Below are 13359 nucleotides of genomic sequence, written 5' to 3'. Positions count from 1 at the left end.
TGGAAATATTACGTTCAAAGACAGAAAAAAAACCTACACTGTTGACAAGGGATGATACGCAAAGTCATGGCATAACAAATTCTAATTTCACAAAGTCATGGCATAACAAATTCTAAATTTTCAATGGCATATGATATGAGAAACAATTGGTTACAATAGACAACAGGTTTATCTTCGTCTTGGCTTTAACTGAGAGAAGTCTTCATTAACTGTTCATTAAAAACAGAGTACTGTATATAGATCATTAACTTTATACTGTATCCAATTGAGAGAAGTCTTCATTCTGTTACGAAGGGACCTCCAAGTGTTGAACTATCCCACATTCTCCTATCTTCCAAACGTTGTTGCTTTTCAGCTTGAACTCAAACAGAAGCTGGCTGGAAGTAACCTCCGCTTCCACTTGGAATGTGTACAGATGCTCTGCCAAAGGTGGATATAACATATAACTTTCATTGTTATACATAACAGTCACATCCGTCCATTCATCTGTATAGCAAGCGGCATGGTCACCGTTACTAACCAGCAATATACAAGCTTTAAAGCTCATGGATATAGGAAGAGGCCTTTCATTCAACTTGATTGTCAGTGGACCCGCACCAGTAGCTCGATGAGTGAAGTATGCAGGCACTTTTCCACCTGGTAAGACTGCATCTATACTAGTCTGGATGACCAAGTCTCTCGCTTCTTGATTCAGTTTGAAGCAGTTGGCAAAGTTGAGCCAAACCGATGGATTGCGAAATGAGCATTCAAGTATCTCCAGGGATTCACAGTCTGTTGCATCCATGTAGGAGATAGAATCCCAAATCGTTGGTATTGATACCAACTTTCTACATCCTCTGAGAAAGATCTCATGAAGAGAAGATATTTTCTTGACACAAGGAGGAAACTCTTGTATTTCTGTGTTCAAGTGCAGGCTTGTGATTCTTTCAAGAGCATGAGGGAGCTCCTTGAGGTTTTCAAAGTATGTCATCAGCAACCTATCCAGACGAGGCCATGACCTGATGGAGGGAGACACGTCTTCAATTGCAGTTCCTGTGAGGTCGAGATGTCTAATGTTTGTGGATATCTGAGGAAAACTTTTCAGCATGGAGCAGTTTCTGAGATTAAGTATATCCAAAGATTCCAAGTTGATGTTAGTGGGAATAACCTCCAACTTAGAGCATCCTTCTAATCTCAGCCCCTGCAACTTCTTTAGGTTTCCAATAAATAGAGGAAGTTCCACAAGATTTGAGCAATTACTAAGGTCCAGGTCCACTAGATTAGTGGCATTTCCAATAGAAGAAGGAAGCTCCAACAGATTTGAGACACCGAGATCCAGACTTTGGAGTTTAATAGCATTCCCAGTAAAGGAAGGTAGCTCCAAAAGACTTGAGCATCCACCAAGATATAGTTTCTCGAGCTTAGTGGAATTACCAAAAGACCAAGGGAGCTCGATAAGACTCGAGCAATTACGAAGATCCAACTTCTCAAGATTATTGGTATACCCATTAGTGCAAGGAAGCTTCACCAAGCTGGAGCAATCATTCAGATACAATTTCTCAAGGTTAGTGGCAGTTGAGAGATCGGGGAGCTCCTTCAAGTTTACAGAATAACTCAAATCCATCCACTTCAGACTTGGAAGCAGCTGTACAGTCAAATAACAAGAACATGGTTATTTTATACACAGATGAGCAAAGGACAAATGATAAGAGGAATAAATAGACATGACTTACTTTTTTTCCTTCCCACAAATTCTCAAGCTTGCTGTGATCCATGATTAGTTCCACGAGGAACTTCAAGTTCACAGTACAAGGAAAACATGTCATTGGAAAATGACTCCAATGTAGTAATCGAAGTTTATGAGACAGATAGTTCAGACTTCGATTTAATTGCATTGTATCATGATAACCATAGACTTTTAAGAATTCGAGATTAGACATCCCTTCGAAGGCTTTCTCACTAATATCTAATTTCTCCTCGATTCCGTTGCGGTCAAACTGTATGCCTATGACACTTTTACTACCCTGAAATGAAGGAACAAAGTTAGTTAGTTAGGTAGTTAATTGGTAGGAGAAGTCAGTGAAAGTCCATCAAAACTTACTGTTTCATCACCAATCAGTACTTCACAAATCTCTCTTTTATTGTACAGAAACTGGCGGTGTCCAGGCTCATGGATAGATTGTCTACAAACAATTTCTCTGCCTAGTTTTTCTAGCAAACTATGCATTGTTATATATCCGGAGTCGATAGATACGAGAGATTTCTCAGCTAAGACGTTAAGTCTTTGCCTCACTTCCAAGAACTTCTTTGTAAGATGTTCTTCTACTTTGTGAATCTTCTCTAAGCTGAAGAAGCAGGCTATATGAAGAAACAAATCTTTATCTTCATCATCTAGAGCATCATAGCACGCTTTGAATATCAGCGCCAAGGCTAGCCTCCAGTCTTGGTAGAGACCTTGTCCACTCTTGCTTGGACATTCCCCGAAAGTAGGAGCCCATAACCCTTAGCCCCAAAGGGAGACTACCAGCAAGTTCTGTGACTTTTAGAGCAAGCGCCTCAAAACCATCTTTAGGGAACTTTTGACCAAAAGAATACATGCAAAAGATTTGGAGAGCCTCCTCAGTTGGCGGAAACCCCACCTTGTAAATATGGTTGATCCCATGTGCTCTAAAAAGTTTATGATCTTGTGTTGTAACGATAATCCGACTCAAACCACCATGTCTCTTTCGCCATTGCATCTAGTTGTACTGATTGGTCCACACCATCAAGAACAACAAGAACTTTCTTGTCTTTCAACCTATTTGAGGCAACTCCCAAATGAGAAACCACCATATCCTTATGGTTGGTTATTTGAGACATGAACTGTTGTTGTAACTGCAACTTTGCGCTGTAGTCATCGGAACATGGTCTTGAACAGTTTGCTTTGATGTTGTCCATAAAGACACTCAGTTGAAAACTGTTGGAGAGTTGGTTGTATGCGACTCTGGCGATTGTGGTCTTCCCAATCCCAGGAGGACCCCAAATCCCAATCATCCTCACTTCATCTGAGTCTAGGCACAGCAATGGTTCCATCTTTTCCAAATGAGCTCTCATTCCAACTAATTCCTCGAAATCACTTGATGGTGTGAAATTATTCAGCATGTTGGAAATATCAGTGGCGATTTTCTCGATCATGGCCGCTTCATTATCCCTACCAATGAAGGAAGATCAATTAATATGGAAAAACCACTCACATTCATAAAATGGAAATCAAAGAACTAACCAGTTGCTTGAATGATAACCAGCTATTGTAGCCACTTTTGCCAAAGCTTCTCTCCATCTCCCAATGTCCTCTTTTGTTTTACCAGCACAAGTTCTTCTAAAAACTTTCCCAAAATCTCCGGTCAGCTTTTTAACATCAGATGGATCCACTTTATAGAAAATAGCCATTGCAGTTTGACCCAACTCTTCCCTACACTTCATAATCTCCACCAGTTCATCAAGACACCATTTAGAGGATGCATAGTTTCTAGAGATCAAGATAATAGCGATCTTGGATCCTCTAATGGCTTTAATGAGCTCGGGACCGATAGATTCTCCTCTTTTGATTTCATTATCAACGAAAGGAGTGATTCCTTTTCTTTGAAACTCCATCTGAATATGACTGAGGAAGTCTCTGCGGACATCTTCCCCGCGGAAGCTAGGAAAGACATGATGTGTCCAGATACGAGAAGGAGAAGAAGGTGGAAGAACTGATGAAGAAGAAGAACAATCTTTTTCAACGTTGTCCTTGTGGATTCTGAGTTTTCTCAAAAGTGTAAAGACCCCTACTGCAGCAGCAACAGTGGTAAGGAAAAAAGAAGAATCCATTAATTAGTATGATGGGAAGAGGGTCAGTTTTACAGAGCTTTAAGGGGAGCTATGTGGAAGAAGAAACTATAAAATGGCTTTGTATACATTGAACGCACAGCGTTGACTAGGAAAGTTGAAACATACTTCCAAAAGAAAGAAAAATGTGGATTGGCTGGCTGCTACTTTTCTCCATTTAAATATTTTCTCACCGAAAGTTACAAGAAAGTCAGTAGTAATAGAGGAGACCCTACCAGAGCAACAATAAAGAAGTCAAAGAAAATACACAACAAAGTCAGATTTGACCAGAGTAACACTTTAATTTTTTTAATTTTTTTTTGACTAAAACACTTAAAAATTTTCGGTTGCAAGAAAACAGTAGAAAGAAACAATGTATTATACGAACACATGCAATATTATTACAAGGAAGTAGTGATCAAAAACTGAGTTCCCTGGATTTGAAAAAGGAACGCAAAAGTGTCAAAACACTTACACAAGGATGTTCACACCTATCTGCGTATCTAAACATCAGCCCTGTTTGTCCTATCTGCGTATCTAAACCCATTGATCAACATCATCTTCCCTTACCAGTCCGTGGAGATGTCCATAATTAGGCATATGGGCAGAAGTTATCCAAAAAAATAAATATATATATATATATATATTTTTTTAAAATTGAATGTTAAATTGAATTCAGAAAAAAAAAACCTGGTTACAACTATGTGCATCCTTTCTTATGATTTCCTATACAAAACTTTTTTATAAAATCAAATAGAAAACTCTCTTTTGTCAGACTCCATCTTCATTTTAGCTTTATCTAGTTGAAAACCAGAACCTCAAGCCTCCTTCTAGTCTCTTGTCGTTCCTCTGAATCAGAGAAAATTTGTTTCTCATTGTCTTGTCAATTAATTTAGCTAGAAGAGCAGGTGGCGAAGCTGCTTCTCCATGCCTTCTTCTATTTCTCTCTCGCCAAATAATATGAATTGTTGCTTGAAACAAATATCTGATTGTGAAGAGAAGAAGCTTATCTTGATTTTCATCAGTGATGATCCTCATAATGTCTGTCCAAATCGTTGTGTACTTGTCCTTGAGAACCCCCCTCGCCAGAGCTAGCCAAACTTGCTCAGAGAACGTACATTCAAAGAAGAGGTGATTAATAGATTCCATAGGGTCTTGACATAGAATACAAGGAGTATCAATATTGATACCCCACTGCGACATTCGATTTCCTGTTGTGAGCCTGTCCCGCATAGCAACCCAGACCAGAAAAGCAAATTTAGGCGTTGCATGTTTGAACCAAACCACTTTATGCCAATCATTCACTTGATGTTTCTCTCGTATGGCTTGCCAAGTTTCACTTGTTGAGAATTTCTCTTTGTATTTATCATTCCCATTCCTCCATAAGAAAACATCTTCCTCCTCAACCCTTCTCTTCTCTTTAAATTTCTCTATCTCCATCTCCACTCTGTTCAGAAGTGGATATCTATGATTTCTACAATCTTCAACCTTAGCATTTGTTGATATGCCAATCTCTATATACCCTCCAGTTCCCAGCAGCTCCAATAAACAACCAAGCAAGGACCATTTATCATGCCAAAATGATGCTTTCCTACCATTTCTCACTTCAACCTTATAGAGCATCTTTGCTTTCTCCCTGTACTTTAGTATTTTTCTCCAAATCCAAGACCCCAATTGCGAAGTTTCTTTTATAGACCAAATTGTACCTTTGCGAATAAGATATATCTTTATCCATCTGACCCAAAGTGAATCTGCCGATAGAATCATCCATAGGAGCTTCAGTATGCTAACCACATTCATCTCTTTTAATGATCTGATACCCAAGCCCCCCTCCTATTTCGTTCTACAAACTTCCTTCCAAGTCACTCTTGCCTTCCTACTATTCAACTCAACACCAGACCACAAGAACGCTGAGCATAGTCTTTCTATTTCATGTATGCAGCCACTTGGTAGTCGGAATGCGGCCATCCAGAAATTAACTAGACTCATAATAACCGAATTAATCAGCTGAAGTCTGCCTGCATAGGAGAGAAAGCGTCTTGTCCAGGTTCCTATTCTTTTCCTTATCTTCTCAACCAGAGGTAAAAAATCCACCACTATTATGCTTTTCGTTAGTAGAAGTAGACGTAAGTAACGAACCGGTAGTTTACCTGCTGCAAACGGGAAGTGATTCACAATTTCCCCTCTTTTCTGCTCTGAGATACCCGCCATAAACAAAGTTGATTTCTCCAAGCTTATCTTCAGCCCAAACATTTTGTCAAACTCCTCAAAGACCTTCAGTACCCCTTCTACAGATCTCTGAGTTCCTTCCGCAAACACCATTAAATCATCGGCAAAATATAAGTGGGTGAGGTCTATGTTTTTGCACTTCGGGTGAAACCCAATCAGCCCCTTTGACGCTGCCTCATCCAACATCTTTGATAGCACATTCATACATATTACAAATAAGTATGGAGATAAGAAGCAACCTTGTCTCAACCCTCTCTTACTCTGAAAGTAACCCGCCAGCTCTCCATTTACTTGGACAGAAAACGAGGCTGTGGTGACACACAATGAGATTCAGTTGATGAACTTCTCTGGTAGTCCAAGAGCTTTAAGCGTGTTGAGGAGGAATGGCCATTGTACCGAGTCAAAGGCTTTGGATATATCTATCATCATAGTACATCTCGGAGATATGTCTTCCTTGTGATAGTCTTTAACAATCTCTGTTGCCAACAACACATTCTCCATTAGAAGCCTCTCTTTAATGAACGCAGACTGGTTGAGCGATATAAACTTAGGCAGAACCCCTTTCAGCCTATTTGCAATGAGCTTCGAAATTATCTTATACAGTACATTGCAACAAGATATTGGTCTATAATCTTTCATTACCTTTGCTTCCTCTTTCTTTGGAATCAGAGCTAAGATAGTTGAGTTGAGTCCTTTAGGCAAGAATCCTTTGAGAAAGAATGATTGCACAGCCACCGTAACATCATTTCCAATAACTTGCCAAGCTTCTATAAAGAACTCTACTGTATATCCATCTGGTCCTGGTGATTTGTTCCTCAACATTTTAAATAGCACCTCCCTGATCTCTTCTCTAGAAACCTCCTTCACCAGCTTCTCACAGTCCATGTCATTACATTGAAAAGCTAACAACTCTCTCAATCTTTCCACTGTGACCCCTTCAAAATCCTCCGGTTGGGCTGTCATAAACTGTGTGAAGAACTTCTCCGCTTCTTCTTTAATTTCCCCACCAGTTTTTGCTATAGTACCATCTGCTCAAAGTATTTCCCTAATCCCATTTCTCACTTCCCTTATCTTTGTCACATTGTGGAAGTATCTATTATTTCCATCTCCTACTTCTAGCCAATGAAGCTTCGACCTTTGCTTATAAAATTCTTCCTCCAAATACGCAAGCCTTTGCCATTTTGCATAAGCCATTGCCTCTTCCTGAATAGCTGCTCTTGATGGTATATCTAAAGTTGCTTTTTGCTTCTCACATAAGTCTACGTAAGCTTCTCTGGTTTTCTTTGGCAGATTTCCTAATTTTGCTTTGCTCAGTGCTCTCAACGGCTGTTTTTAGGCTTTAAGCTGCTTCGTTAGCTTAAACATCGCTGATGTGGAATGGTATAACGCTTCATTCTTTTCCCAATGACCCTCCATCAAAGGAATGAACTCAGGCATTTTTGCAATAGAGTTTGTGAATTTGAACGGTTTCCTTTTCTTCCCCTCTTCCACCTTCAACTGAATCCTACATCTCAAGTGATCTGAACATCCTCCAGGTTCAAAGACACAATACGCTCTCGATGAATGAAGCCATTTCTCATTTACCAGTACCCTATCCAATTTTTTACAAATGAGCCCATCTTCCCTTTTGTTACACCGTGTGAACCTCGGGCCTTGATATCCCATATCTGTCAGACCACAATACCGAGCTACTTCTTGAAAGTCTCTCATACCTTGTGGAAACCTCGGCAAAACTTCAAAATCTGAATGTTCCTCACCCTCCAATATCTCATTAAAATCACCCATTAGCATCCACTTCTTCTCCTTAAAAATAGGTGCATCATAATGATTTCTCATATCTTCCCATAACTGCCTTCTCTCTTCCACTCCATTAGCCGCATAGATAAAAGAACAAAAAAATTCTTCTACTTCACCTTCCATCAAAACTGAACAAGTAATAATCTGACTGCTCTTGTATATTGGAGTCATCCTCACACTCTGCCTCCAAACTACCCAGATTCTCCCCAAATTATGACACTCATAATTTGTAATACTATCCCATCCTTCAAACACTTCTTTAATAATGTCCCCTGCATTTCTCTCCTTCACCCTTGTTTCAATTAAGCAACCAAACTCCATATTGTTACTCCTGACCCAGTTACGAACTACATCCTGCTTTATTTTCTTATTAAAGCCCCTGACATTCCAGAAGAATCCAGCCATTAGTGGTTTTTCCGAGAACCCCTTGTCATAACTCCTACTCCTATCTCATTCTTATTTAAACCCTCCGAGAGAACCCGATGATATGTTTTTGAGTTTCTAGGTAGTATTTGTCTAACTGCTTCAGATTCTACCACCTTTGATTTCTCCGTTTGAATCTCCCCTGGCTCTACCTCCTCCACTTGATTTTCTTCACTAAACTCCTTTCCCACCTTATCCTCCATTATTTGTTTCTCCTCTTCCTCCTTATTTTCCTCCAAATCACTCAGAGCAGCAAATCTTGAAGGAGTTACTATTGTTACCATCCCAAACTTTAGCTCTTGAGAAGAATTTCTCGGACTTCTACTGGCTTTTTCTATTGAGACCCTCTTCCAATTCTCAGATTGCTCTCCCTTATCTTCTTTTGTAGCATTAGAGCTATCTTTCTCATTTGGTATAGATTCCCTTTCTCTTTCAATGCTTTTACTCCCTTCCAAAGCATCTCTATCCTCTTTCTCTGTCTCCATCTCATCTTTTTCACTCTCCTGCTCATCTGGCTTCTCTGTTTGTACCTCTTCTTGAGTAACTCCACTGATTTCTCTACCCCTTGCCTTTCACCTTCCTCTTTCTTATTCCTGGTGCAGATTATCTCAGAGTGACCCCATTTACCACACGTGCCACACTTTGAAGGTAACCATGGATACGTGAACCCAACCATTACTTCTTCCCCTCCTATTATGAAAATAATCTCCCTTGGTAATTGCTTCGACAGATCCGCTTTTACACACACCTTAGCAACCTCAAAGTTCTTACAAGCTATCGTCTCTGGGTGTAGCTTATCAGGAACACCTGCTGCACTCGATATGAAACACAACCCCTCCCAAGAGTACATACTCATAGGAACCTTTGTCAGATGCACCCACAATGGTGTTAGTTTTCCCTTCGCTTCATCCTCCACCGGTGACCACTTAGAAACCACCATCGGAATCCCCGCAATGTTCCACATGCCACGCCTTACTATCTTTTCTCTTATCGCCTCACTTGGAATCCTGATTCTCATTGTCACTGAATCCATTTCGTACACATCGATCTTCTGCGACGTTTCCCCATCTTATTCAGAATCATATGTACCTTCGCAACGTGTGGAGCTGTTTCCAAGAATCGCGCTATCACAAAGTCTTTCCAGAGCGGATTAGCCTCATCAACAATCTCCGACGGAACCTTCACCGACTGCCTTCCTTCCGAGTTCGAGACTTCCAAATCGTATTTTTTCAGAACTTGTTTCTGCTTTGCTACTGTGACCCAAGACTTCTGCATCACCGGAGAAGAGTTCCGAGCTATTATATCTCCCGGATCCTCCGTTGATTCTATCTCAGTCGCCGGAGTCGATTGCCAAGATTGATAACCGTAAATCGTCTTTTTCGCCTTTTTCTCTCTCCTCGAAAAACAACAATTTTCTCTTTATATATAAAAAAGGTTTGAATTCCTCCTAGAGTGTCCACCTCAGCTGCCAGCGCACAAATTCGAACTCCCTGTAGCCGACACCTGTCCCAGACGACTGAAACTCACCGTTTCATTTATTCCTCTTTTGATGGGCTTTGCAATTCACGTTTTGTGGTACGTTTTTATGTGCTTAAAGGGCCTGAATAGAAAACGTATTGGGCCTTGCATCTCTAAACCTAAAGTTGTCTCTCTTTGGGTCTCGAAGTTGAGGTTCTCACCGTCGTCCTATCATGGTCATGCTACCGCCATGGATTCACAATCGTGTTCTGTTAGTCGATTGAGTACCGGCGTACCCTAATTGAACACAAAACCGGTGTCTTATTGAATTCTCTCTACTGCCGTCAGAAAAATTTGGATACGTTACAGCAAGTCGGTTGAATTCACGCCATCATTAACAACAACTTTCAACTTTCCCATTACTTCTATTGCGTGAATCTTCAAGTATAAATAGGTAACTCTTTCATCAGTTCAATCCAATCCTCTCAGAAGCATGCTATCTAGATCCGCTCTACATCCACAAAGAAGCCGCACAGCTTACTTCGTAGTCACCAACTCCCACCTACTCAGCCTCCCACAGGTTGTCTTTCTTTCTTCTACTCTTTGGTTCTTGGAACTTCAACATTTTATCTATTTCCTCTTCAACATTTTCTTCATAAACTTCTTCTTTATTGTTCAAATTTTTTAATGTGTTTGTTTGAGCATTAGTGAAACTGCAGGCATATGTATAGCAATGAATGCATCAGTAGAAAGGCACGTAAGCAACATGCCTCTAGACGAGATCTTGCCTTGCACAGACAATGTTATAGCTGGAAAATAACTGAAGTGCTTATAAATTTGGAGACATGACCATGCATTCTCTGCACACTTGACCTGCAAGCAAGCCTTTTAAAATATGTTAACAGAGCATTTTTTCTCTAATTCAAACTGTGCTTACAAAAAAATTCACCAGTATTATATACACTAAATCAGTTTAGTGAGATACAAATAAAATTCCACGAGTTTCAGATTTTCTATTTTGAAATAATTTTAGTTAAAATGAATAAGTTATTTCTTTTGCATCGTGTAAATCATTAATTTAAGTAAAACTGTATAAAAAAAAAGAAAAAAAAAACAATTTATTTCATGAACAAATCTATAAATGAGACAGAATTAAGTTCATTTTACTTATTATTTATAACGTGATAAGACCGTAGTGTTTTAAAAAAATCATTTTACTTATTTTTATTAAAGTGAAGTAAACACTGAGAAAATCTAAAAAATATATTATAATATTATAATAACTAGACGTCATATAATTTCTAAAATAAATAGTTGAAATTGTTGTGAAAATTTTATGAAAGTAAATTGTTGTGAATACGTTGTTACAATTAATAAGAAAACGCGTACAAATATTTTCACGACTGTTTCTATTTCTCAAAACATATTTAAAAAAAAATTGTGATTGATTAAAAATATATATTTCATTAAGAAAATTATATCACACTCATATTAATTAATTAATATATCTGCCAACCATGATAAGTCAATGCTTATTAAATTAGAAAGAAAAAAAACCAAAAAGTTAACACAATTAGCAAATCTAAAAGTTAATTTACCATATAAACAATGGTATCTAAAATCAAAGATTTACGATAAAATTAAACAATGTAACTAATATTCTGCCCGTAGGACGGGACGCCCTTGTATATATGTATATATATATATTTCAGAATTAGTAAAGTCCGACGTGATAGAGCAAGCAACCTTGTATATCATAATACAACAAAATTAACTTTTGAATTAAGCAAATCTATCAAACAAACAAAGAAAGAAAATCTAAAGACTAGAAGATAATTCTGTCACAAGTCACATCCAAGAAAATATTTATTTAATACAATTCCTTGTAAAGTTTATCCAGGTAAATAATAATACAAGAACAAGGAGATCATAGGCTTGCATCAGCGTTAGAACCACCGCTTCCTCTCTTGTTTCCTGTTGTGTTCTTCAGAATCTGCATGCACCAAAAACAATATCACCAAAGAATCTAACTTTGCATTATCATCTTCTCCACCACGTGAACAGCAAAACCACAGACATAACAAGAACCACGCTGTGAATGAGCTATTCCAAGAACCATTGAATAATCTGAACATATATTTGTGAACTAATCTCAAGCTCCTTAGTATTCTATTCGATGAATGGTTCCTAAGGCTTGCAAATTGATGGTTCTTAAAACAAATATGTTCAGTCGTTGACACTGCAGATGCGAGGGATAGATAAAAAAACGTATACCTGTCTAAGCATCTGGTTCTCGTTCTGCAAAGTAGAGAGTCTCTCTTCAAGTTCAGAGTTTCTGTTCTCCAAGTCTTTCACTCTATTTTCCAACTCACCCAAGTAAGCCTTCTTCCTCTCTCTTGCTTGCTGTGCTGAAACTCTGTTCCTCAACAACCTTTTTATTTACACACAATTACCAAAACAATTCCCCATCACGCAACCTTTTATTTACCCAAATTACCTACCTTCTAAGCGGTAAATGGTAAAAAAAAAAAAAACCTCTTTAGCCGCTTGGTCTCTTTCTCAGCCGGAGTCCTCCCTCTCTTCCTTTGACCCTCTCCTCCGACCGTTGCTTGTGTCTGGTCCTGACCGGTCGCCGATCCAGAGATTTCCTTTCCGGTAGCTTCTCCTCCAAACTCCGGAACTCGCCGTATCTCTTCATCGCTTTCAATTCCTGACGGAAAAAAAAAACAAAGAGGAAAGACTTTTAAAAACGAGATTGAAGATTACGGATCTTTCTAAAGATCTGCTGGACCCAATTGATAAAACCAATGATGATGATTGACTTTATATTAAATGCATGATGCTGAAAATCGATAAGATCAAAGCGTGTGAGAAGCAAAAATACAATTGATTAATTTTTTTGAACCTTCTTTGATCTCCAAATGAGGAGCAGAGCTTGAGGATCTCTCGCTGCTTGACGGTAGAGAGCTTGCAGGTAAAGAGCTAGTCGTTTGCTCCTGCATTTTTTTCTTTACTATTTGAATCTCCTTTGAAGATGGATTGGGATTTACAGAAGCTGGTGATGAAGATAGAGATGGAAAAGAGCGGGACTTTACAGAACTGGGAAGAAATCTACTTGCGAGTCTTGTCGGGAAGGAATAGATTACTGTGGTTACAGCCGTCGGATCGAAGTAGAATCGGACGGATATAAAGACTGAATCGTGGAGGAGTACGAGCCTTGAGGAAATACGAGGATCCAAAGGCACATGAGATGGGAACGTGGGAAGATATGACCCGTAGATCTTTCCAGGATCTAACGGTGATTAATGGGAAGCGTATAATAGAGTGGGCCCATATGTCTGTCCTTTTGACAGAGAGTTTAGCCGTATTTCTTTCGTTTTGCCACGTGGCCCGCAACTATGACAATGGATCCGATTGGTAATGGCTGTAGCTTTAAAATTTTTGCTGTAGAAAAAAATCTGTAGATTTTTTACTGTGGCTTTAAATTTTATTTCTGTAGAATTTTATGAAAGCACTAAAAAATTGCTTTGGATATTTGGCTCTGCAGAGCACTTGTACACCTGTAGGTTATTTTTAAAGTTGTGGTTTCAAAAAAAAAATTTAAAGCTTGATTGCTCTGAATTTGGT

General features: G+C 38.9%; 2 protein-coding genes across 2 annotated transcripts; both read right to left on the bottom strand.

Moving 5' to 3' along the window:
* Positions 1–32: 32 nt before the first annotated feature.
* Positions 33–3926, bottom strand: LOC106318771 (probable disease resistance protein RPP1). The gene is given in 6 exon segments (XM_013756900.1): positions 33–1624; positions 1713–2003; positions 2081–2384; positions 2386–2697; positions 2699–3169; positions 3242–3926. Coding segments are annotated over 6 exon segments (3303 nt in total). The 5' UTR covers positions 3829–3926; the 3' UTR covers positions 33–286.
* Positions 3927–11484: 7558 nt separating this feature from the next.
* Positions 11485–12890, bottom strand: LOC106315832 (transcription factor HY5). The gene is made up of 4 exons (XM_013753659.1): positions 12638–12890; positions 12268–12442; positions 12007–12163; positions 11485–11725 (listed from the first exon to the last, which is right to left on the bottom strand). The coding sequence occupies exons 1-4, from the start codon at positions 12732–12734 to the stop codon at positions 11660–11662; spliced, it is 495 nt and encodes a 164-aa protein (XP_013609113.1). The 5' UTR covers positions 12735–12890; the 3' UTR covers positions 11485–11659.
* Positions 12891–13359: the final 469 nt, after the last annotated feature.

Source organism: Brassica oleracea, chromosome C9, assembly GCF_000695525.1.
Source record: "Brassica oleracea var. oleracea cultivar TO1000 chromosome C9, BOL, whole genome shotgun sequence".
In the NCBI taxonomy this organism is placed as follows: domain Eukaryota; kingdom Viridiplantae; phylum Streptophyta; class Magnoliopsida; order Brassicales; family Brassicaceae; genus Brassica; species Brassica oleracea.
This window is presented reverse-complemented; position numbering and strand designations above follow the sequence as displayed.